The sequence below is a fragment of the Vulpes vulpes genome, chromosome 3, assembly GCF_048418805.1.
Source record: "Vulpes vulpes isolate BD-2025 chromosome 3, VulVul3, whole genome shotgun sequence".
NCBI lineage: Eukaryota > Metazoa > Chordata > Mammalia > Carnivora > Canidae > Vulpes > Vulpes vulpes.
In genome coordinates, this window is record NC_132782.1 from 15,155,032 (window position 1) to 15,181,927 (window position 26,896).

Below are 26,896 nucleotides of genomic sequence, written 5' to 3' on the forward strand. Positions count from 1 at the left end.
TATATTAAGTTACTTTGAATTATATATAAACTTTAGCTTAAGGTTTATATCGTTACACTATGGTCATAATGTAGAAAGTAAAATTGAATAAGCCGTTATCTGGAATATTTGCAAATAAGCTGTTTTCTAGAGCAAAGCTGTTAAAGTACTTAACCAGAAAAATCTTGCCTTTTTAAGTTATGACCTTGTCCCAGTCACTTCAGCTCTCTAGTCCTCTTGTCAAATCTATAAAATTAGAAGACTGGACCATATTAAGTTTCCTTCAAACTTCAAAAATCTGTAATTTATGTAGGAATTACCACGTTGGCTAACATGTTGCTATTATATAGGTATATCTCTGGAGAGAGTGTTGTACATTTATCATTGTAAGAACTTAAATAATCGCAGGTATAAGATTTAAAATGTTAACAGGGATTTCCCAGTTAGTATACGCTTTTTGAGTTTGGTACTAACAAAGCAAGCATAGTTTTATGCTTCCAGATTGTATGTTTAGAAAGTATATGATACACTATTTAACAGTGAATTTGGCAACATTACAGCTTTTCTCTTTATGTTTTCTAAAGGATTTAAGAATTTAGGAAGTGCCTAGACACTGTTAATCATGTTTCTATCAGCACAGTGGTTTGTGATTATCAGAGACACTAAGGGAGGTGGCACCATATGGAAAAGCATAGTTGCCTTTTCTGATGCCTCAAAATGTTAACTTGTTTGTACTTAATTAATTAGCAATAGGATATTCATAAATGTATTAGAATGCTTATGAAACAGTCTATTTTCATTTCTCATTTGATCTCTGTGAACTACATTGTGGGTAGGGTCAGTAAAGAAGCTGAGGTGAATGTCAGATTGCCTTCTTTTTTCTTTTTTAAAGATTATATTTATTCATGAGTGACAGAGAGAGGCAGAGACACAGGCAGAGGGCAAAGCAGGCTTCATGCAGGAAGCCTGATGGGAGACTCGATCCCGGGTCTCCAGGATCATGCCCTGGACGGAAGGCAGGCACTAAACCACTGAGCCATCCAGGGATCCCCTTAGATTGCCTTCTTTGAAAGTAATCTTCAAGTCTGGTCTAGTTCTGATTAGTTTAATATAAAGTGCTTGCACTTAAAGGTGGAAATCTTGTATGAAAATTGTTACCTGTTTGTTTAAACTTAAGCAGATGAGAACTTTCCATCTTTATTTCTTAGTCCTAAAGATGCTCCCTTTAGTAGTGGATTCTGTTTATTAAAAAAGAAAAGAAACATTTTGTTAGTAAAATACAACTCAATTAAGCAGGGCTAGGAAATAGGTTCTGTTTCAATTATGGGAATAGACTGAGGATGGTTACTGACTGGTAGGCTCTGGGACAATTTACAGACTACAGATACAAATTAACAGTACTCCATGTGAGTAGTGGTACATTTAAGGGGAAGGCACTGAATTTTAAGCAGAATCTAGTTTTGCTCATGCCTTGAGTAACTAGTATTACTTCCATTTGATAATGTTTGATAATGTTGTCCTGGGCCAGGCCCTATGCCTGGTGTTGAAGATAAAAGGGTTCTGAGTTTGAGGAGTTTACAGACAAGTTTATGATAATGAAAATAAGATTCATTAAAGGAGAATCATTTAAGATTTAGAGAGTCAGGGTGACGTTCCCGGAGAGTGTATTCTATTTGAGTCTTTAAGGACACAGGGGAATTAGCCAAAGGAATCAGAAAGGGCAGAGACCTGCTAATCGTAATAGTTTAAAAGATTTACTGTCTATTTTTCGAAGACTCAGTACTTTACTGACTTTCTCACACTGTGTAAAACTTCTGAGTAATTCTTTGAATGTCATAAATCACTGCATTATTTATTGCCTTATTGCAAATACCATGTCCTTTTCCATATATTTTAGTAATTAGTTGCCTATGTCCTTGTCCTGCCCCCATTCCCTTCCTTCATGTTACTTTAGGATGAATATCAAAGTTATTTTAGTTCTGAAACTATAAAGTGAAACTTTTTACAAATGAATTTGTTACCTCTGGTATTTTATGAAATATATTTGTTGCAGAAGTTTACATATCCTAGCATTTTGTATTTTAAAATACTGTTTACATTATGAAAACTATGAAACTATGAAAACTGTTAGTAAACATTGAAAACCACTGTAATTCTGTCTGCTTAGAAAAAATATATATAAACATTTTAAAAGTTATAGGTAAGCATCAGGATTTTATGCGTTTTTATATGATCTAACCTTTTTTAGTGACTTTGTTAGCTTTATTATTTAAAAGAATTTTCATGGGACACCTGGGTTGAGTTGCTGCCTTCAGTTCAGGTCATGATCCCAGGATGCTGGGATCAGCCTCCATTGGGCTCCCTCCCTGCTCAGTGGGAGAGGGCTTCTCCCTCTTCCTCTGCCTGCAGCTCCCCTTGCTTGTGCTCTGTGTCAAATAAATAAAAATAAAATCTTTAAAAAAATAAATCTTTTAAAAATTAAAATAAATGAATGAAAAGTATATTCATTATGAAATGAGGTTAAGTATTACTCAAATTCCTGAAATAGGCAAGTGAAGTGAGTTCGTGAGGTCAAGTAGATAATAAAAGGTAATAGCTAATAGGTTATAGTTGGAGGCAGACCATGTTGATTGCTGTACAGGAATGGGGCACATTATTTTTGTTTGTTTTTCAAGAAAAATTAATACCTGGATTTTATGGAAATAGCTGCAACTCATTCAGGTTAAACAGATTTGCAACAAAGCATGCTACTATTCTGAAAGCTTTCATTATATACTATTAGGAAATTCATGAGTCATTTTACTGAAAATTGCATACATATTATTTTTCCCTGAATTATCGTATCCTTGATATCCCTCAGTAATATTTTCCGTTTATTTTTCTTGAGAATGTGAAAAACTGATCAGATGTTTATCTCCTGTTTGGTTTTTTCTTTTTAAAAAGATTTTATTTATTTATTCATGAGAGACACAGAGAGAGAGAGGCAGGGACATAGGCAGAGAGAGAAGCAGGCTCCATGCAGGGAGCCAGCCCCATGTGGGACTCAATCCTGGGACTCCAGGATCACGCCCTGAGCCCAAAGCAGACACCCAACCAATGAGCCACCCAGGTGTCCCTATCTCATGTTTGATTTTAGGTATTATTGAGTAATACCAGGAAATAATAATTATAAAGATGTACTGCTATTTCTGATCAGGTAAAATCTGATTTCAGTGATGTTAGACACATAGTGCTGAGCCATCTTTTTTGTCATCATTGATCTTTATTAGCTATGACAAGAACATTTACATACTTGAGGTTTCTTCAGTGCTTTTATTTTATTTAAGATTTTATTTATTTATTCATGAGAGAGACACAGAGAGAGGCAGAGACATAGGCAGAGGCAGAAGCAGGCTTCCTGCAAGGAGCCTGATGTGGGATTCGATCTCAGATCCTGGGATCACGCCCTGAGCTGAAGGCAGACGCTCAACCGCTGAGCCACAGAAGCGTCCCAATCTTTAGTGCTTTTAATAATGATTTGCTGTCTCTCATCTTTCTTGAATTTAAGACATTTAATTCATTATGTCAGGAAAACTAATTTTAATCTATTTCTGTGAATAGTATCCTTATATGGTGTAACCTAAATATATATCATAATCACTGACAGACCTGTACATTATACTCTGAGATTATATATACATATTTATTATGAGTTTTTTCTTTAACATACCAATTAGATTCATTAAAGAAAAGTGAAATGAACTACAGTGAGGCAAAAACTCTCTTGGTCTTACAATGAAACACAATAATGACTTTTCTTTCAATGTTTTTCTTTTTATAAATCTTTAAATTTGAAGTTTATGAGTAGTTGATTATAATACTTTCACATATAATACTTTCACCATTTTATATCATTTTTTAAAACAAATTTTTTTGAGCTTTTATCTATTCTTGAGAGACACAGAGAGAGGCAGAGACATAGAGGGAGAAATAGGCTCCCTCTGGGGAGCCTGATACAGAACTCGATCCCAAGACCCCAGGATCACGATGTGAGCCAAAGGCAGACACTCAACCATTAAGCCACCCAGGCACACTATTTTTAAACAAATTATAAGCATTTTCTAGATTACTTACTACTGTTTATAAGCATTGCTTTAACAACTATGATATTTTGTTCAACTAGAGACCAAGATTTTTTTTTTTAATTTTTATTTATTTATGATAGTCACACAGAGAGAGAGAGAGAGAGAGAGAGGCAGAGACATAGAGGGAGAAGCAGGCTCCATGCACCGGGAGCCCGATGTAGGATTCAATCCTGGGTCTCCAGGATCACGCCCTGGGCCAAAGGCAGGCGCTAAACCGCTGCGCCACCCAGGGATCCCTAGAGACCAAGATTTAACCATTTTTTGTAATACTGACTAGGTTGCTTCTGATTATATGTTCCTAAAAAGAGTACTAAGATAGTAACTTTATACATGAAGACTTTCTCAATTTTGGGTAGTTTCTTAGAAGAGATTCCTAGTGGGTGAATTTTACTGGTTTAAGGTGAAAACCAGTTTAAGATAAAAATACTTTTTTCCCACATAGTATTTCCAGAGGAGCTGCACACTATTTTGGGAATTAGTCTTAAAAGATCTTTACTCTTTTGATAAGCAAAACATCTCATTTTATTAGTGTTTCTTCTACGTGTCTGTTGAAGACAATTTTCAAAACCAATACATAAAAATTACCCCTAAATTCGTGGCTTAAATATAATCAATGTTAATATTTTGGTGTAAATCTTTGGGGGTGGCTTTTATTTATTCAATTTGGGGGGGTATAATCGGTACTATATTAGTTTCAGATACAGCATGATGATTTGATATTTGCATGTATTGCAAAATGACCACTACATTTTTGGGGGGATATTTTTTTATTGGAGTTCAATTTGCCAACATATAGCATAACACCCAAAGCTCATCCCATCAAGTGCCCCCCCTCAGTGCCTGTCACCCAGTCACCTCAACCCCCCGCCCACCTCCCCTTCCACTACCCCTTGTTCGTTTTTTTTTTTTTTTTTTTTTTTCCCCTTGTTCGTTTCTCAGAGTTAGAAGTCTCTCGTGTTCTGTCTCCCTGATATTTTCACTCATTTTCTCTCCTTTCCCCTTTATTCTCTTTCACTATTTTTTATATTCCCAAATGAATGAGACCATATAATATTTGTCTTTCTCCGATTGACTTACTTCACTCAGCATAATACCCTCCAGTTCTATTCACATTGAAGCAAATGGTGGTATTTGTCCATATTTCTCATAGCTGAGTAATATCCCATTGTATACATAGACCACACCTTCTTTATCCATTCATCTGTCAAAGGACACCGAGACCCCTTCCACAGTGTGGCTATTGTGGAGATTGCTGCTATAAACATTGGGGTGCAGGTGTCCTGCCATTTACCTGCATCTGTATCTTTGGGGTAAATCCCCAGTAGTGCAATTGCTGGGTCATAGGGCAGTTCTATTTTTAACTCTTTGAGGAACCTCCACACAGTTTTCCACAATGGCTGTACCAGTTCACATTCCCACCAACAGTGCAAGAGGGTTCCCCTTTCTCCACATCCTCTCCTACATTTGTTGTTTCCTGTTTTGTTAATTTTCACCATTCTCACTGGTGTGAGGTGGTATCTCATTGATGGCCACTACATTTAATCTAGTTAATCATCTATCACCTCACAGTTACCAAAAATTTATTATGATGAAAACTTTAAAGATCTCTCTCAACAACTTTCAAATATGTAGTATAGTGCTGTTAACAATAGTCATCATGCTCTCCATTACATCCCCAGACCTAAAATGAATTAGGGTTTGTTTTTTTTTTAAGATTGTACATATAAGTGAGATCATAAGGTACTTGTCTTTCTCTAACTTATTTCACTTAGCATCATGTCCCAAAGGTCCATACATGTCGCAAGTGATAGGATGTCCTCCTCTTTTTTTTTTTTTTTTTAAAGATTTTATTTGTTGGGGGGAAGAATGTGTGTGAGCAGAGGGAAGGGCATGGGGAGAGGAAAAGAATCTAAAGAGAGTGGAGCCCAATTTGGGGCACCATCTCATGACCCTGAGACCATGACCTGAGACAAAACCAAGAGTGTGACACCCAAATGACTGAGCCACCAGGCACACCAGAATTTCCTTGTTTTCTTGTGGCCGAATGATACTCCTGTGTGTGTGTGTGCACATATCACATTTTCTTTCTTTATTCATTCATCCATCAGTGGACACTTAGGTTGTTTCCATGTCTTGGCTGTTGTAAATAATGCTGCATAATTTATAATCCGTGTCAATATTTTGGTGTAAATCCTATCTTTTCTTTCAGTTACATTGAGTTGCAATTGACATATTGCACAGTAGAACTTTAAAGTATATATAGCATATGACCTAACATATTGGAAAATGATTAACACAAGAAGTTTTATTAACATCCATCATCTGAGATGGATACAAGGAAGAAAATGTTTCTTTTGATGAGAATTTTAAGGATTTATTCTCTTAGCAGCTTTCTGATATAGCATATAGCAGTTAACTCTAGCCATCATAGCGTTCATTACATCCTCAGTACTTAAAACTAGAAGTTTGTATCTTTTGATAGTTTTCACTGAGTTCCCCTACTCTCTCCCCCCAGCTCTGGGAACTACAGATCTGATTTCTTTTTCCATGAGTTTGGGCAGGGTGTGTGTGTATGCATATATTTTTAGATTTATTTATTCAGGAGACAGAGAGAGAGAGAGAGAGGCAGAGACACAGAGGGAGAAGCAGGCTCCATGCAGGAAGCCTGATGTGGGACTCGATCCCAGGACTCCAGGATCACACCTTAGGCCGAAGGCAGGCGCTAAACTACTGAGCCACCCAGGGATCCCCTATATTTACCTTTTTTTCTTAGATCCTACATATAAGTGAGATCATACAATATTTGTCTTTCTCTTTCTGACACTTCACTCAGCTTAATGCCCTTCAGGTCCATCCATGTTGTTGCAGACTGCAAGATTTCCTTGTTTATTTCGTTTGTTTTTATGGCTGAATAGTATTCCATTGTATATGTAAATATACCACATTTTCTTAATCCATTCATCTGTTAATGAACACGTAGGTTGTCTATATGTCTTGACTATTGTAAATAATGCTGCATTCAACATAGTGGTACATATAAGTCTTTGGCATAATGGTTTCATTTCCTTTTCTTTTTTTTTTTAAGATTTTATTTATTCATAGAGACACAGAGAGAGAGGCAGAGACACAGGCAGAGGGAGAAGCAGGCTCCACGCAGGGAGCCTGACATGGGACTTGATCCCAGGTCCTCAGGATCACACCCCGGGCTGCAGGCGGCGCTAAACCGCTGCACCACCGGGGCTGCCCTCATTTCCTTTTCTTAATGTACATTTCTTTTTTTTTTTTTTTTTAAGATTTATTTATTAAAAAAAATAAGATTTATTTATTCATGAGAGACACGGATTGAGAGGAGGGGCAGAGACATAGGCAGAGGGAGAAGCAGGCTCCTCGCAGGGAGCCAGTTGCGGGACTTGATCCCGGACCTGGGGATCATGACCTGAGCCAAAGGCAGGCGCCCAACCGCTGGGCCACCCAGGCGTCCCTTAATGTACATTTCTTATGTGTAAAATTGGGAATTTTTAGTAACTTGCTTTTTTTTTTTTCACTTATTTTTGAATATCCTCACCTCCATGAATAGTCTTTGGTTAAGATTTCCATTTTGTTTTTTTGTAGTAACTTCTAATAATAATATGTTCATGTGGTATAAAACTGAAAAGGTATAGAAGGTTGGTTATATAGTGTAAAAAAAAAAAACAAAAAAAAACTTCTTACCTATATTCCCTAGCCATACATTTCCTTTCCCACCAGCTGCCTTTGTACTAGACAAGCAAATATATATACTTACATTTTTTTACTTCTTTGAAAAATATACAAAGAAAGCATGGTCATACACATCTGTACCTTTTTAAGTTTTTTTTTTTTTTTTTTTTTTAACTTTAAACCAGTACATAAACTGCTTTCTCATTCCTTTTTATAGCCTTGTACATTGTATGGATGTAATAGGATTTATGTAATCTACCCTTCTCTATGGACACTTATTTACAGCCTCTTAACCACAGAAACTGGTGCCTTGAATAGCCTTGTACATACTTTACTTTGAAAATGTGAGGGATATGTATAAAATTTCTAAAATGATTATTGAGTCAAAGGGTATTAATAATGCACTTGTAGTATTGAATGTTATCAAATTGGCAAAGGATTGTATCAGTTTATCCCTTTATTATTGGTAACATGTATAAGGAAGTCAGTATTGTTTATTTTTGTTAGATAGGTGAAAAATGTTATCTCTAATTTTACCATGTAAAAGTATGATTTCCAACAGCCTAGATAAGTACCATCCATTTTATGGGAGAATAATTTATTTAACCAGCTTCTATTACTGTACAGCTGATTTGTTTATTATTATAAAAAGCACTTCAGTGACTGCATATGAATTTTTTTAAGGCAAAGGGTAGATTTGAGGGATTTTTTTAAGGTTTTTGTTTGTTTGTTTGTTTGTTTTTAGTAATCCAACATGAGGCTGGAACTCATGACCTGGAGATCAAGAGTCACATGGTCTTCTGACTGAGCCAGCCAGGTGCCCCACATTTTTTATATTTAAAATCCTTATAATCATATAATGTTAGTATCTTTTTTCATTTAATTTTTTTCCATATTTTTAAAAATTGCATTTTCATAGGCAGTGTAATAGCTCATCATAGGAATATTAATTTACTCAATTGTTACATTGGACATTTAGGTTGTTTCTAATTACTATTAAACCAAAATGTAAGAATATTTCATTTAAAATGATTGCGTTTAGAGAGATTCCAAGATACTCAGTTACTAAAATGATAAGGTTAGAATGAATATGAATATATTCAAAGTTGTTGGTCTGTAATGCCAAGTTGCTTAGCAAAATCGTTCATGTGGTTTTTATTTTTATTTTTATTTTTATTTTTTTATTTTTTTTTTTATTTTTTGGTTTTTATTTTTAATTTCATTTTTTGTTGGTTGTTCATGTTTCCTTGGGTGATTTTTGTGCTTTTAATGTTTGGTGCATGGACCCTATGGTATTGGATCTCAAAGGTAGGGGCAAAAGGACATTGAGAGGTTTTTTTGGTGTCTGATGTGTTGATACTTAAATAGGGACACTTGTGATTAATATTCTGTGTGAGTTAGGATGGTCCTAGTCAGTGAAGAATTGTCCTACTGCCCCATTCCTAAGCACTGTTCTACAGTAAAAAATTAACATAGGACATTTGTTGAAAATACATTCCCGTTTTTTACTTATTAGTGTGTGTGCATGTGTGAGTGCATGCACAAAGAGAAGGGGCAGAGGAAGAAGGAGAAAGGGCAATTCAAGATTGACTCTCCACTGAGCACAGAGCCCCTTATGGGTCTTGATCTCACAACCCTGAGATCACCACCTGAGCCAAAACTAAGAGTAGGAGACTTAAACAACTGAGCCGCCCTGTTTTGTACTTTCTAATTTCCTTCTGACAAATAGGAATAATAAATTTTTTCATAAGGTCAGGTTTTCGTGAACCTGAAAAATTATTTAATATCCAGAGTTTGGATAAATATTCACATCTACTCTTCCTAGTTTCCACTAGGGGAGTAGTATACAGTTTTATGGAAAAGAAAAATAATTTCTTAAGGTCTTCTAGATTTAAATGTTAAACAACAGTAATAATCGTGAAAGTGAGACACTTAAAAAATACAGTAATACTTGATTGGTCTTTTGAAGAGTTACTTTTACAAGACTGTAGAAAAGTCTATAAAACTTGAGAAATGAGAAATTTAAAAAATCCCATATGACTCTTTCATATAGAGATAGGCTCTTGGTATTATCATGTATTTCCTACATTTTATGTTATTATGTAGATATATCCTTAAATTGTATTAATTTTAAATTGGGAAACATACATGAATATATTCTCATTGCAAAAATTTGAATCTTATATTTAAAGACTCCCATTGACTTCCATCCCTATTCCTGGTCCCCTCTGCAGAGTATTGTTAGTTTTGCCATGTAACTCTTTATCTGTAGAAATAGAGTATTATTATTTTAGAGTATAAACAAAATACTGGGGCAGCCTGGGTGCCTCAGCAGTTTAACGCCACCTTCAGTTCAGAGCGTGATCCTGGAGACCTGGGATTGAGTCCCACGCCAGGCTCCCTGCATGTGTCTCTGCCTCTCTCTCTCTCTCTGTCCCTCTCTCTGTGTTTCTCATGAATAAATAAAATCTTTAAAAAAAATTCTTAAGTGCAAATTGCTTTTTTTCCCTTTTCAACTAAGTAGTAGGATTTTTGGATAGAGTAAACTTTGTAAACTGCTGTTTAATATTAAATAGCATGTATATATTAGGATTTATTCAGGTCTTCTCTCATTTGGGATATTTTGGATGTTTCCATTTTGTTGTTGTTAAGTGTTGCAAAACTGCATTTTCACACATGCCTACTAATCTTTCATATATATTCATGTATTTATTAAATGCTGATTTTTTGCCATAGCCAAGCACTGTTTGAGGCACAAGGAATTAAGAGGAGAGCAAAACTGGAAAGGTTTATCACACCATGGAGCTTATGTTCTAGTAAGAAGAATAGATATAAAAACTTAAATTTATAATAAAATATCAAATGCTGGGAAGAAAAATAAGGCAAGTAAGGGGATGTAAAGGGGAGGACAGAGGCTGGTCCTTTGAATATACTGGTCAAGGTTGGTTTCTGTGTGGAGGGGATACTTGAGCAAGGATTTAAATTAAATGAGGGAATGAACCAAGTGAAGATCTGGGCTTAGAGCATCCCATGTGGAGAAAACAAAGATGAGGGAGACCTGATGAAGGACTAGGCCTTGGGATGTTTGAACAACAGCTGGAACATGTCAAAGCAAAATTAAGAAGAATGTTAGATAAAGTTGTAGAGGTTAATAGAGGCTAAAATATTGAGAGATGTGCTGTCCACACACAGGTATGAGCCACATGCAGTTATTGAGCACTTGAAACATGGCTATTTTGAATTGATAAACACTGGATTTCTAAGATTCAGTACTCAAAAAAGAATGTGAAATATCTCATCACATTTTTATGTTGATTATATTTTGAAATAATATTTTGAACATACTGAATTAAATAAAACATTGTTAACCTGTTTATTTTTACTTTTATTTATTTATTTTTTTAGATTTTATTTATTTATTCATGAGAGACACAGAAAGAGAGAGAGGCAGAGACACAGGTAGAGGGAGAAACAGGCTCCATGCAGGGAGCCCGATGATGGGGGCCTCGATCCCAGAACTCCAGGATCACGCCCTGAGCCGAAGGTCGATCATGCTCAACCACTGAGCCACCCAGGCATCCCTCTTTTTACTTTTTAAAATGTGGCTATTAAAATTTTTTAAAGTATATGTGGCTCATATTTCTATTGGACAGTGCTGGTTTAGGTTCTTAAAATCCATGGAAAGACATTCTGATTAAATGTGATAGATGTTAGAAAATATTAGGCAGAGAAATGAAGTGGTAAATTGTGCTTTTTAAAAAAGATTTTATTTATTTATTTATTTATTTACTTACTTACTTACTTATTTATTTATTGACAGAGATCCATCCTGAGTGAGGGGGGGAGTAGCAAGGGGGAGAAGGAGAAGAGGCTCACTGCTGAGCAGGGAGCCCGATGTGGGATTGAGTCTACAATCTACAATCATGACTTGAGCTGAAGGCAGATGCTTAACCAATTGAGCCACCTAGGTGCCTTGTACTTTTAAAGGATCACCCTTCACTCAGGTTATCCTCTGGAGAATAGGTAATAGAGGACTAAGTAAAAGCAGGGAAACCAGTTAAGAAGCTGTTGTAGTATTCCAAATGAGAAATGATAATGGAAAAAAAGGTGAGTGCGTTTTTGAAGCTAAAATTAAATCAACCTAAGAGGATTCCAAGTTTCAGGTTTAGCAGCTGATTTGTACAGCGATAATATTTACTGAGTTTTTAGAGAAATAGGGATAGAGAAGTAAAGTTTATTTTAGATTTATTGTTTTTAATAAGCTTTTTCTTAAAGTATAATATAGTGTACCAAAACCTACATAAAATCTAAGTGTAGCTCAGAGTTTTCCCAAAGTGAACTCACCCAGGTAAGCAGCTCTCAGATTAAAAAAACAAAATGAAACAAACACTATCCTGGTAGCTCCCCCTTGTGCTCCATAATTCTATAAATGAGTAGTGGTATTCATTGCAGTTTCAAAGTCCCAGAGCTATAAAATTCTTTACATTGTGTCCTAGAACTGAGAAACTCGGGCAGTTATCAAAGATTGTGTCTAAAAGGTTAAGGGTAATTAGGAATTTTCCTGACCTCTCATAAATTATGCCTGGTTTTAAAATTGTTTTCAAGAACACAGTACTGTATGTAGAAAACTAACTAATTATAAACAATTTAGCGTATTTGGGACAGTATTATCTGAATTATCTATGTTATAGTACTCATTGTAAGAATAGTGTATAAAAAAAAGAATAGTGTAGTATATTGTACTCGTGTAAGAATAGAAATCTCCACCTGAGGTATTGTGATTAAATAAGTAGCTAAGTAGCTATAGAAGTTTTATTGGAGGAAAATAAATGATTAAACTCTCTTCTTCTCTATCCCTAAAAGTAGAGAATTTAAGGCCTACAAAAATTATTTAGAAGATAAAGGATAGTCAGGTACTAAGTAGTATTTAAAATAATTTCCTGAGATTTATGGATTCAACATATTCTCAATTTCACATGTGCAGGAATTGAGATTCTATACAAGTAAAAACAGTGCAACAAACTTGGCAAGATAATAAAATTGCTAAGTTTTTTTCTTGTTTTCAAGAAGTCTAGGCCACTGGAGGATGGAAAGTTTAGCTTTTTTGTGTGTGTTTTGTGAAACATTTAGTATCCATTATATTTATTAGAAATAATAAATGAAGTCATGAGAAAATGATATTTTCTCCCCTTTCTCATACACTAATGCCAAAAGTGAACATACCAACACTTAGGCTGAATTTGAATGCAATATAATCTTTTACATAATTTCATCCCTAATTTACATAATCAACATTAAATGAATGAGTATATATCTGCATTTTTCAAATTGCTGGTGATTTGGGCAAAGTTGAGTATTCTGACTTGTGGTTTGTGGGTTGTGTAAAATTGATAAGGGATGGTGATATATAAACCTACATGTGTGATGAAATTGTGTAGAACTAAATAATTATACAAGCACACAGATAAGTACCAGTTTTACTAAACCAGGAAATGTGAATGGGATAAAGGATTGTATCAACATTGTTGTGCTTTTATGCTACAGTTGTGCTATTATATAACAGTTTTCTAAAATGTTATCATTGCGGGGAATCTGGGTAAAGTACACACTGTATCCAGTGAATCTACAGATATCTTTACAAATGGGTAAAGAGAGGAATCTCTTTAATATGGAGAATATAGATTTTTCACAGCTTCACTGGACCTAAAATATCACACTGCTTGCAGAGCTACCAGCTTAGATATGATAATTTTCAGAAAAGCATATGCATTTCAGTCTCTGTTCTGAGCAGATGAAATTTTCATTTTTATAGTCCATTTTTTTGGTTGCTATTTAAACTAAGTAACTTTGTTTCTTCTGCTCTTTACCTTACCCTGTCATTCCCCACAAGATATCATGATTGAAAGGACATAAGTCCTTCAGATAAATGCCTTACCAAAAGAATGTTCAGTAATAGCTATGTGCTATTAGATGAAAGTGTTTATAGAGTATCTCACCTGTTGGTACTTTTTGTGTCTACACTAGCATATCAGTAAAGGCTCATATGTAATGTGATTTTACTCAGAATGCAAACCTACCATTTATTACTATTGTAAAAAGATCCCACTTTCTTCCTCAATTTTTGGGTGGTATTTTTCAAGAATTTTAATGTTTTTCTTTTTAAAACATTATTCTAATTAAAACTCTCCTTTTCGTTTTCAAGGAGTGAAAGGATTGGATTAGTCTGCCCTTGATTTTTCTCTATTTAAAGGTAATCTGCTTGTTGAGTTAACTAATCATACAGACTTAATATAATTTTTTGTTTAGGTGGCAATCTATATTTGGTGGTTAAAATAAAATATTATATTATGGCTAAGGTTTTTTGTCTTGTCTTTGCTGTTTCACAAAATGCAATTTAATCCCTCCCCAAAAAAATGCATGTTCTTTATGTCATTGAAGTAAATATCAAAAGAAGTTCAAATTATATTTCTAGTTTATGTTGTTTTTTTTTAAGAATTTATTTATTTATTCATGAGAGACACAGAGAGGCAGAGACACAGGCAGAGGGAGAAGCAGGTTCCATGCAGGGAGCCCAATGTAGGACTCGATCTCGGGACCCCAGGATCACGCCCTGAGCCAAAGGCAGACGCTCAACCACTGAGCCACCCAGGCGTCCCTCTAGTTCATGTTATAGAATTTTTTCCTCCAGAAATTTATAAAAAGTTTCTGCAGTTTTGGCCTGTTTGCCTGAAACTGTATTTTATTCATAGGTTGAAATACTGAAGCCATGGGAATAAAGGTTCAGCGTCCTCGATGTTTTTTTGACATTGCCATTAATAATCAACCTGGTAAGAAAATTAATGTTCCTTTGTAACATTTATAAATGAATATTTAGTATTTTAAGTTAGTAAAGTATACACTTGCTTTCTTCTTTTTCAGCTGGAAGAGTTGTCTTTGAATTATTTTCTGATGTGTGCCCCAAAACATGCGAGAACTTTCGTTGTCTTTGTACAGGTTTGTTGACATTTTTAGTTGGCCTAATAGTAGCCCCTTTTGACTGTGGTTTCAATTTTTTAATTTAACATTTTAATTTTCCTCATGCAGATTATGTACCATTGACCAAGTTGTGAAAGTAATATTTATTTATTTATTTGGAGCACAAGAGGGATGGGGGGCAGGGGGAGAGAATCTTTATTTTATTTTATTATATTTTATTATATTTATTTTATCTTATTATTTATTCATGAGAGACAGAGAGGTAGAGAGGCAGAGACACAGGCAGAGGGAGAAGCAGGCTCCATGCAGGGAGCCCGATGTGGGACTGGATCCCGAATCTCCAGGATCAGGCCCTGGGCTGAAGGCAGTGCTAAACCGCTGAGTCACCCGGGCTGCCCCAAGGCCGGGGGGGGGGGGGGGGGGGGGGGGGGGGGGGCCAATGTGGGGTTTGATCCCATGACCCTAAAGTCACGCCCTGAGCTGAAACCAAGAGTCGGGTGCTTAACTGACTGAGCCACTTAGGCACCCAATGGGGTGGAAGTAATTTTTAGAAATATTGCTTGTATTGGGCTTTTATCTGAGATTGGTTTCTACATTTCTGTACTCTCCAGAAAAACATTAATGATTTTTAAATGAATTTTAAAAAGATTCCTGAGGGGAGTGAAAATTTATAAAGGCGTCTACATAATTTAAGAGATGTGTATTTTACAGAGATAAGCTTCTGTCATTAATTTTGCTTTAATACTGCTTCCTTGATTTCCTTTCTACAAAATGGCCTACTAATTTTTCTTCTCTGTAGGTGAAAAGGGGACGGGGAAATCAACTCAGAAGCCATTACATTATAAGAGTTGTCTTTTTCACAGAGTTGTCAAGGATTTTATGGTTCAAGGTGGTGACTTCAGTGAAGGTAAGACTTTGATTCCCACGAAAGAAAATCATGCATGCTTTGTTAAAGATAATAGATCTTAAAGTTAGATATGTTTTTATCTATACTTTCAAATTATAAAACAAACTATTTTTATAGACACTGAAAAAATCTAGTCTTTGTTCAGAGACCTACATAATTATTAGAAACTGAATGTTCTTTTTTCCATGTATCTTAGGTTTTGCCACATTTTTACTGTTGTATCATAGGGAAAAGAAACTAATTTGAGATCTTGACAATATTGACTTTAAATTAATCTTATGATTTGTTTTGAACCTTTGAGTATTTTTGATTTGAAGTCATTTGAACATCTACTTTTTAAGAAGTATTTTGTTTAGGGGGGTACCTTCAAAGAGATTATTGTCTTAAGAGTTCAAGAGTCCCATGTTTTTCATTCTTAGGAAATGGACGAGGAGGGGAATCTATTTATGGTGGATTTTTTGAAGGTAAAAATTTTTTTATTTAAATTGTGTTTTTAATGTTTTTTTCTGTTATTTTATTTTTCTCTATTGAATCAATAAGATTCATTATACTAATATCCAGCTACATTCAATGAATCTGAAAGTTAATTTTCTTGTGAAAAATTTTACGTGATAGACTTTTAGTAGAGATAGGATTTTTTTGTGTGCTAAGGACATTAATACATCATATTATTTGAAGGGTTGCAATGATCTAGAATTAAACTCTTAGAAATATAGTGCTAGGATAGGAACTTGCATAGCTTAATCTTAATTTTTATTAAAAGAGATTTAACAGTATTTCATAGTAAAAATATCCACATGTTCAGTGGGTCCATTAAATCTCTTTAATATAATGTTTTTCTCAACTGTAAGTTTTCTCTTTGGAATTTTTTATTTGTGTGAAGATCATTTGAAAGACTACAAGCAAAAAAAAAAAAGAAAGACTACAAACATGTGAATGTGGAAATAATCACTTTAGGGATTAAGTGAAATTTTATTTCACATTCCAGTTGTGTTGTTCTTATATTCTAATCCAAAATTGGAAGGCAAGCTACTCTCTACAATAAATGATGCTGTGGCAGAGATTAAGTTAATGAGTCCCTTTCTCTGCTTAAAATAGTAGATGTGCCTTTTTGTGCTTAGAAATGAAACAGATCAACTGTAAAAGAATCCTGTTTGGTTTCTTTCTCTTGCTTTTTAAGGAACATTTTGTTTTTTGTCTGAGTAATCAAAGACAGTTGTGTTGTTTTTTACCCCCACCCCCCAAAAAACAAAAGACAAATGCAGAAGGAAAGAAAGGGGTTTGATAATAGTATTTGGATTTATAGCAAAGGATTGAAAATTAGAAATACTTTAATCTAAAAAAATGGGAGAGGGAATTGGTTAATATTTAATTCTTTCTTCTTTTAACCTGACTAAATTTTGTCTGGTGCTAAAGAATACATATGAATAAAGGAGGTAACAAAGTGAAAATGAAATTTTGGGGAAGGTTATTCCTATAACATAACTGAAAACTTTGCTTTTCTGTAGATGAGAGTTTTGCTGTTAAACACAACAAAGAATTTCTCTTGTCTATGGCCAACAGAGGGAAGGATACAAATGGTTCACAGTTCTTCATGTAAGTATCTGTGCTGTGATCATTTAAAATATCTCTTTTTTGGTGCATCATTTCTCATTGATTGCTAATAAATAGTGATCCATAATGGGGAAAATTTTTGAAGGAAGGAGGACAATGAATTTTTAAGGGGGGAAAATTGTTGAAAGGGAAATTGAACCGTACTGCTAAACTATCAAAATGATGAGTACTTGTCAAAAGGACACAGGAGCCAGCCTGAAAGGGTGAGGTTCCCCTGGCCAGATTAGGACAACTTGAGCATCAAAATAAATAATGATAGTATTAGATTAGCAAATAAAATAGAAATCCAAGAGCCTATACACATATAAATAATAAATGAATAAATAACAAGGGAGAAGAAAAACCTATTTTTAATAGAACATAGCTAATAAATAGAAGAAGAATGATAGAAAAGTCACCAGTTTTCAGTCATCTCAGTAGTGATTGAGGAAAGAATTATCTATTTTGAGGGAAAATTTAATAACATTTACAGAGTATCTCTTTATAAATTACTCGATTACAAAGAATAAAATACAATTGATCCTCATTATTCAAAGATTCTGTATTTGTGAATTCATGTACTCACTAAAATTTGTTTCTAGTTGCAAAGTCAGTACTCTTAATGCTTTCCAATTATGACACCAAAAAATTTTGATCAGAGCTCTTGTTAACTATGCATATTTTTTATCATGTCCAATGGATACTCCTCAATAGCCTTAAACTCTTTTACTCTCAGAAGAACATAATCTGTAAGCACCATATGGATTATTCCAGTGTTTACTATTCCACATTTGTAACTCCCTTCTTCAACAGTGAGAAACTTGGCTCTCATTATCTTCCAAATTTCTGCCCGTTTGCTGAATTCTAGAATAAAAAATCACCGTTCTAGGCTACTGTGAAAAATAACCTTACTAGAGTTATTGTTTACTTATAGTTATTTTTGTTTTAGATTGAGGGTATATAGTTAAAACAACTGTTTAAAAGTGAGTTGGATTAGTACATTTTGGTGTGAATGTTTTGTGGTTTTGTGACTCAAAATATGTTAGGTTCATTTGTTTATATTTTATTGTCTCACCTTGTTTTGATTTGTTGTTTTTGTTTATTAAACATTATATGAGTCAAAAAGAATACCTTACAGTATTACTCCCACCTAATTCTTTATCCCATTGCCAATCCCATTTTTTCATCCTTTTCCCACCCATCCATTTTAGTTTCCCACCTCATTAGTTTCTGGTTTATCTTCCTGTATTTCTTTTTATAAACATGAGCACAAATACATATATATTTTCTTTTTTTCCTTTCTTTCTTTTTTTTTTTTTTTTAATTTTTTAATTTTTATTTATTTATGATAGTCACAGAGAGAGAGAGAGGCAGAGACACAGGCGGAGGGAGAAGCAGGCTCCATGCACCGGGAGCCTGATGTGGGATTCGATCCTGGGTCTCCAGGATCGCGCCCTGGGCCAAAGGCAGGTGCCAAACCGCTGCGCCACCCAGGGATCCCCTCCTTTCTTTCTTATACAGTAGATAGCATATAATGTATACAGTGTTTTGTTCTTTTCACTTAGCAGTATATCCTAGAAATCACTCCAAATCAGTTCATGTAGACCCTTTTTATTTGTTTTTGCAGCTGCATATTACTTTATTGTGTGAGTATACTCTATCTAGTTCATTCAACCAATGGCTATGTAGGGGTCTTTCTGATTTTTTTTCAAGGTTTTTATTTATTTATTCATAAGAGCCAGGGAGGGGGGTGGGGAGAGACACAGGCAGAGGGAGAAGCAGGCTCCATGCAAGGAGCCCGATGTGGGACTCGATCCTGGATCCCAGGATCATGCCCTGAGCCAAAGGCAGATGCTCACCTGCTGAGCCATCCAGACGTCCCAGGTCATTCTGATTTTTAAAATAAAAACCATTTGTATCATGTTAGTTATAGAAAAAAATAGAACACAGATAAAAAGAAGAAAAACATTCCCATCCCCAGAGCATCTTTCTCTGCAATAAAAATGTAACCTAAATACTGTATGTACTCCCTAATCAACTTTTGGATACAGTATAATTCTTGGCACATCACTAAGTACTAATTAGCATTTTAATAGCTATATGTAAATTCATTGAATGTACTATGCCTTATTTTAAATAAGTTGCTAGGAGTTTACTTAGTGAAATGTTTACACATTTTTTTAAAAGATTTTATTTATTTTTGAGAGAGAACACAAGCAGGGAGGAGGAGCAGAAGGAAAGGGAGAAGCAGAACCACCCTCCCCACACCCACATGCTGAGCAGGGAGCCAGACACAGGGCTTGATCCCAGGACTCTGGGATTATGACTAAGCTGAAGGCAGACCCTTAACTGCCTGAGCCACCCAGGCATCCCTATTTATACATTTTTAAGCCTTTCCGTGTATATTGCTACTGTGATATCAGCAGTATGCAAAATACCAGTGTTACCAGATTCTCAACAACACTTAGTATTATCATTTATTTTCCTTTTTTTAAAAGCAAAATCCTTCCTGTGCTAAAACCTCTCCATTAAGTTGATGTTATCCTTCATGTATATTTTCAGAATCTTCCCTCTGTATGTTGATTTTTCCTTATTTCTCTTAATTTCTAGGCAACGTTTCCTTAATTTCTGTGTTTCATTATTTTTAAAGGAGAAAACTTGGGACACCTGGGTGGCTCAGCAGTTAGGCGTCTACCTTTGGCTCAGGACATGATCCTGGGATCCAGGATCAGGTCCCAGCATCCGGCTCCCTGCATCTCCCTGCTCTCCCTCTGCCTGTGTCTCTGCCTCTCTCTGTGTCTCCAATGAATAAATAAATAAATCTTAAAAAAGAAAAAAAAATAAATAAAGGAGAAAACTTCAGTTTTTAATCATAAAATGTTTTTAATTGTGGTAATATATATGATGCAGAATTTTCCAGTAACCATTTTTAAGTGTATGACTTAATGGTATTGATTATATTCAGAATACAGTATAGCTGTTACCACTGTATCCAAAACTATTTCATTGTCCCAGAAACTAACTCCTTTCTTTTTACCCTCAGCCCCAGTAACCTCTTTTATTTTGTCTTTATAAATTTGCCTTATAGATATATAAGCAGAATCATACAATATTCTCTGTCAAGCTTATTTCATTTAGCATGTTTTCAAGGTTCAGCCATGTTTGTTGTAGCATATATCAGGACTTCATTCCTTTTTATGGCCGGATATCACTCCATTATATGTACATACCACATTTAGTTTATCCATATACATCTGCTGGTAGACATTTGCATTTCCACCTTTTGGCTATTATGAATAATGCTATAGTAAACATTGGCATATCCATATTTGTTTGAGTCCCTTCTCAATTTTAGGTATGTATATACCAAAGAGTGGAAATGCTAGATCAAATGGTAATTCTATAGTTCTGTGAGGAAGCACTAAACTGTTTTTCCACAGTGATTGTATCATTTTACACTCCTACCAGCACTGTATAAGAGTTCATCAGTACCTTTTTTTTTTTACCAATCTGAGAATGACCATGGAAACAGGGGTTATAAATAAATTCTAGTGAGCAGGGTAGCCCGGTGGCTCAGCAGTTTAGCGCTGCCTTTGGCCCAGGGCAGGATCCTGGAGACTCAGGATCAAGTCCCTCGTCAGGCTCCCTGCATGGAGCCTGCTTCTCCCTCTGCCTGTGTCTCTCATGAATAAATAAATAAAATCTTTAAAAAAATAAATAAATAAAATAAATTCTAGTGAGTAAGTGAATTTGGCAAATACAGTATCTGTCAAGTGAGAAATGACTAAATCTAGATGCAAATTATACATATAATGTTGAATAACATGTAATATAAATACATATATGGTATACACAAAGGTTTTTACATCTCTAGATGGTTTAAGCAAGTTCACATGAGCATAACTGCAGTCAGAAAACAACAATAGGTTAGTTTTAAAAACTTAAAAATTTTAAAAACTTATAAAATTACATGTACATGTTTGCATTCTTTTCATTAGTGTTGTGTGGGCTTTAACCAAAGGTTAGCTTAAATTGTGTTCCTTCCTCCAAATTTCTAACACCTTTTTGGTAAGTTCTTTTAAATAATAAATGATACACAATGCCTATCTTCAGTTTGTTATGCCAGTATGTCTTCATAGCTACTCAAATACCAGTCTTCTTAACTACATAGCTTTAAGGTTGCTGTGGAGTGGCAAGATATAATTTTTAAAAATTACATAATTTGTGGGACTTTTTGCTTATTTTGAGTTTTGTCTAAAGTTTTAATCCAGATCTTTGCTTCATTGTGTAGTTTGTTTACTGGGGTAAAAAGCTCAAAGTCTTTAGGTCTTAGGCAATAACAAGCAAAAAAGCTGTTGGGACCAGAATCCAAACTATTAATCGTTGTATTAAAAAGACAAAGATAATCAACCTGACCCATTCTTGCCGTGTGCCCACCTTCCAGCTTTCCATAAAGGTCTGAAATCTGGATTTTTATATGAAAGTATCCAAAATTTTGAGTATTGGCAGCTAATTGAAAATTTTATAAACACTATAAGGACCATTTCTGTTCTGGTCTACCAGAACATGTCTGAGGGCCATCTGAACATTACCCATAGGGGTACGTTTCAGGATCACACCCACCCCCCCCCCACCCCCCACCCCCGCTGTGGATGCCTGAAACTGCAGATAATACTGAACTCTATATATATTGTTTCTTCATATGTGTTTTTCATATATATATATATATATATATATATATATATATATACACACACACACACACACACACACACACATACACACGTTTCTAGGTAAAAGTTTAATTTATAAATTAGGGATAGTAAGAGATGAACAATAGCAATCAAATACAACAATTATAATAATACACTGTAATAAAAGTTACATGAATGTGGTCTCTATCCAACTATCTTACTGTACTGTTCTCATCCTTGTGATGATGTGAAATGGTAAAATGCTTACCTGATAAAGTGAGGTAAATAACAGGTTTTGTGATGTAGTATTAGCTATTATTGAACTGACAGTATGTGAGTTGGAGGATTGTGTGCTTCTGGACTGTAATTGACTGCTGTTTTGACTGTGGATCATTGAAATGGTGGAAAGCAAAACATGGATAAGGGGTTGACCGGTGCTTTTAACTGTTTAAAATGTTAAGATTGAAAAGCCCTATTGTTACACCCTTAAACTGGTGGAATCTTTTGATAAATTATGGTCTGTCCATACAATAGAACATTATACAACCATAAAACTTTTATACACCTATGAATATTCAATAAAAGCCCAGTCATATGCAAGAGACAGATGGATAGAAATAACACCAAAATGTCAACTTTAATTATACGTAATTTTTCAACGATGATTAGGTATTACCTTTATGATCAGAATAAGTTTTTGAAACTATATTATGTAGAAAGCATCTAGCATTATTTCTGTTCTACTTAAGGTTAATATATTAAGATTCTATTATGTTAAAATAGCATATGCTTTCTTTGTTTGCAGCTTTGTTTCCAATGCAGTTATTTTCTTTTCCTTTTTAGAGATGCTAACTTTGTTTTTCTCTGACTTTGTTTTTATTCTTCTATCTGATGACTTCCAAAGAACAACGAAGCCAACGCCTCATTTAGATGGGTAAAGATTATTTAAATTTATTTTATGACCACTTTAAATTAATGTTAAAATTAAAAGCTTTTATTTGATCATCTTTAATTGACTTTCTAGGCATCATGTTGTTTTTGGGCAAGTGATATCTGGTCAAGAAGTTGTGAGAGAAATAGAAAACCAGAAAACAGATGCAGCTAGCAAACCATTTGCTGAGGTGCGGATACTCAGTTGTGGAGAGCTAATTCCCAAATCTAAAGGTAAGAACAAGTACATATTTCTGATAAAACTTATGCATACAAAACAAACAAATAGTTGGCATGAAATTTATACTAATGTGAATATAAATATGAGGCATTTGTGTTTTTAAATGTGTTTTATCTTCACACTTTTCATTTACCATGAAATCACTTAATTGTTATTTGCTGTAATTTATCCTTCTTCCACTTTGTTTTTTGTTTTCTTTTTAATGGTAGTTCTCTAAATAGCATGGTAAAGAAATACTCTTCTAGAGAAAGACACGGTGAGGGGGAGGGTGACAATTTAAAAGAATGACAGAGACTAAGAAACTTAATGGAATAAATTATTTTCCCTTCATGATCTACTAAGATTCAGAAGCATCTGGCATATTTGAGAAACTTCTTTACTTAGACCAGAATATTTTAAGTTAACATGACCAGTAGTTTGATATGATATTATATGAATGGTAAGAACTTTGTTTTAAGTGATTGTTTTGTTTATATCGTCTATGTGAAATATGTAACTGTTATCATTTATTACAGATATTGGGTCTGTTACTCTAAAAGTAATAGGATGAGATTACCTGTGGAGAAAACAAAATAATAAATGGACACTTCTTCCCCTTCTTACTAGTCTAGAGAATAATAATACCAATATTTAGTTTTTCGTGTCTGACAAATGTGAGAGTCATCTGTAATCTTTTCTGATCCTCAATAACCCTGTAGTATTTCCCCCATTTTACAGATGAAGGTATTCAAGAAGATTAAGTTATTTACCACATCAGGAAGCTAAGTTTCAAACTGAAGCTTGTTGGCTCCAGATCTAGAGCTTTTTCTATTATGTATTGCTAACTCATTAAAGTCTTTAACATTCCTTTCAAAATTGTCCTAAGTAGAACATTCTGTTCTCAAGTTTCAGGTATACTGATTTCTTTGTATCATTTAGAAATATGCACATTTGTTTTAATTTTAAAAGACCTAAGATATCCTAGAGAAAGCTATTCTTAATTTTCTGTTTCTGTATTCCACTTTGATTCTGATGATTTCATTTTCTTCTCTGTCATATCGAATATATACCTTGTAAATATATACCTCGAATACCTATATACCTTGTAAACCATTGCAGGAATATGCTGCAGCATAATGGGAGTGTTTATGTAACTTCTTTGTGTTCATGAGCTGGGCTATCTATCTTTATATACAAACAACAGGTATAGTGTATGCTTTATGTTTGTGAGGATCCAGTAAAGAATGAGGTGTTACTGAATAACTTATATTTAAAAAAAAAGAAAAAAAACTAAACTAAAAAGCAATCTGTATTGATGTTTACAAGTTTTAGACCCTGAAACCTGATAGTTAATTCTTCAGAGTATTGTTAATACAATTGGAATATTTTCATTTAAGGCATTATTTCTTCCCTCATCATCTAGGAAATCTTTATCTTTTATTCTCTACTAAAAATCAGGGTTTTTTTCCTTATATTTTGTAGGCTATAAGATCTCTTATGTTAGGATCTACTCTACTTATAAAAGTTGAGGATATTGTGGTTTACATATTTAGAAAGAAATTAGTTTAATAAAAAATATACATTTTAAGCCATAAGCAGTTATCATAGATTCTCTAATAAATTTTGGTAATAAAAGGTCAGTGTTTGAATATTTGCTTGAAAGAATGAAAAAGTGAGTGAGTGTCACTCTTTATATGTTGTTTTTTATGTTTTTATAAAGTATTTCCAGTTGTAGAGATAAATGCTAATTTTGCCAATGCCATTATGACCAGGAAGTTGTGCTGAAAGTTGATGTAGCAACTTTTAGTGTGTGTTCCTCAGACTCTTGCTAAGGAAGCACATCTTGCCCTTACCTGTTTCAACAGTTGAGGGGGAACATTTGGCCCTTTATTAGTGTCTGCCCAGGAGTTCCTGAAAAGGTCAGATTTGTTTTGAGCCTCAGCTTCCATGTCTACTCTGTTCTGGACCATACTGTCAAAATAAGAAAAGATCTTTATATTTGAGGTCACATAGTTTGGAACCTGTTACCCTACAGTCCTTTACCATTCAGGACATTGGTGAGAATGGATTTTGTCATGTATCTATATAGTCTTCTTAGGCAGAGTTGTGTCTCACATCCAATTTATATTTGTTGGCCTCCTTACAGTTTTAAGTTAGAAACAAAATTTTGGGCAACACTGTGGTGTTCATCATCATTATATTTAAAACCTTGTTTGAGAGATTTACACCCCAGTTTAAAAAGAAATAAATACAGAATCTTTCTTTTCTTTTTCTAACTTCCTGAACGAAAACAAAAAGACTTCTGAAGAATTCTGACTGTCTGGGCCCACCTGTATATGGTCTTGGTGAGTCTGGGCAATCTTGGGCCTTTTTCCTTTTGCTGTTGCAAGTTTGGAAGTTCTGCCTTTTGTAACTATTTGAATATGTCTGAGAAGGTTCACAGTCAAGGAGAAGAACCTTCCAACAGATGCAGAAATGGAACACTGGAGGCTAGTAAAAAGTGCATTTCTGTAGAGGCTGTCATGGTAGAGTGGAGGATAGAACACAGACCACCAGAGAATGAAACCACTACCTTCCTTGGTCAAGGTACTTACTGGTTTTTCAGGAGTTGGCATGACCTCAGGTCATTCTGGTCTCTTCAGAGTTTGCTGGAGTTGTTAAAATAGAGGTCTGTATACCTTGCAACAAGAGACAGGGCTACTGCTGCTATATTACAGAAACACAAGTGCTGAGTTGTGGCAACACGACAACAAATAGTTATATGAGCAGAAATTTTGCATACGTGTAGTTGGAAACCTTGCCTGGCAATACACAACAGAGTTCGGGAAGCAGCTAGGGAATCTTACACACTCAGGAGACTGTAAAGAACACCAGAGACTCATGTATATGGCAACAGAATCCCATTCATTTCCCTTAACCTGGAATGAAGAGCAGAGGTGATGGCACTTTTACTGGAAAGTGGTGGGTTATTAAACTTAGAAACTGTTTAGAAGATAAGACCAGTAATATGAAATGAAAATATCTAATGGAGACCTATTTTGGGAGTAGTTGTGTTCTTTATTTCAGATCTTATTTGATGATTCCCTAGAAAGTTCCATTAATATAAAGGTTTCACATGAAATTCATTGGTGTAAAATCTATAGATATCAAATAAAAATGAATAAGGGAGGATTTTTTTACCTGAGATTTTTACAAGAAAAATGTTCTGGAGCTTATTTTTTTACCTTCATATCATACTGGTAGAGGCAATGCCTAATTAATGAGATTACACCCTACCCCAACCCCCCAAAAAAGTCCATGAATAGGTTTGGGAAATTCTTTTACCTGATGGTAAGCAAACTACATAATCTAAAAAATAATTATCCAGAAATGGCCCTGAAGTTGAAAGTGTAACTCTTTGTAATTTCTTTTCATCCATTATGATTTTCAACTTGCTTTGTAGTTTTGTTTTTAGTAGTGTTTGATTTTATCATAAGGATACTTAAATGTTACAGATACTTTGGAACAAATTTTGTGTAAGTAGTTATGCAATATAGGAGGTTTTTTGTTTTTTTGGGTTTTTTTTTATGAAAAACATTATTTTTTTTTTTTTTTAATATTTTCTATTCTTTTTTTTTTTTTTTTTTTTTTTTTTATTTATGATGGTCACAGAGAGAGAGAGAGGCAGAGACACAGGCGGAGGGAGAAGCAGGCTCCATGCACCGGGAGCCCGATGTGGGATTCGATCCCGGGTCTCCAGGATTGCGCCCTGGGCCAAAGGCAGGCGCCAAACCGC

At 34.6% G+C, this 26,896-nt stretch overlaps 1 protein-coding gene across 13 annotated transcripts in view; it reads left to right on the forward strand.

Moving 5' to 3' along the window:
- PPIG (peptidylprolyl isomerase G) overlaps positions 1-26,896 on the forward strand; it is a 51,715-nt gene that overhangs the window by 3,021 nt on the left and 21,798 nt on the right. For 7 of the 13 annotated variants that reach the window (XM_025994097.2, XM_025994093.2, XM_072751872.1 and 4 more), the window contains 8 exons: positions 14,005-14,052; positions 14,552-14,629; positions 14,721-14,795; positions 15,577-15,684; positions 16,104-16,148; positions 17,193-17,280; positions 22,876-22,905; positions 22,996-23,135. In XM_025994097.2, coding sequence (XP_025849882.1) covers positions 14,569-14,629; positions 14,721-14,795; positions 15,577-15,684; positions 16,104-16,148; positions 17,193-17,280; positions 22,876-22,905; positions 22,996-23,135 — 547 coding nt within the window. In that variant the 5' untranslated portion in view covers positions 14,005-14,052; positions 14,552-14,568. Of the gene's footprint in view, positions 1-8,547; positions 8,620-14,004; positions 14,053-14,551; positions 14,630-14,720; positions 14,796-15,576; positions 15,685-16,103; positions 16,149-17,192; positions 17,281-22,875; positions 22,906-22,995; positions 23,136-26,896 lie in introns of all 13 variants that reach the window. The other 6 variants (XM_072751873.1, XM_072751876.1, XM_072751877.1 and 3 more) reach the window with 3 other exon arrangements.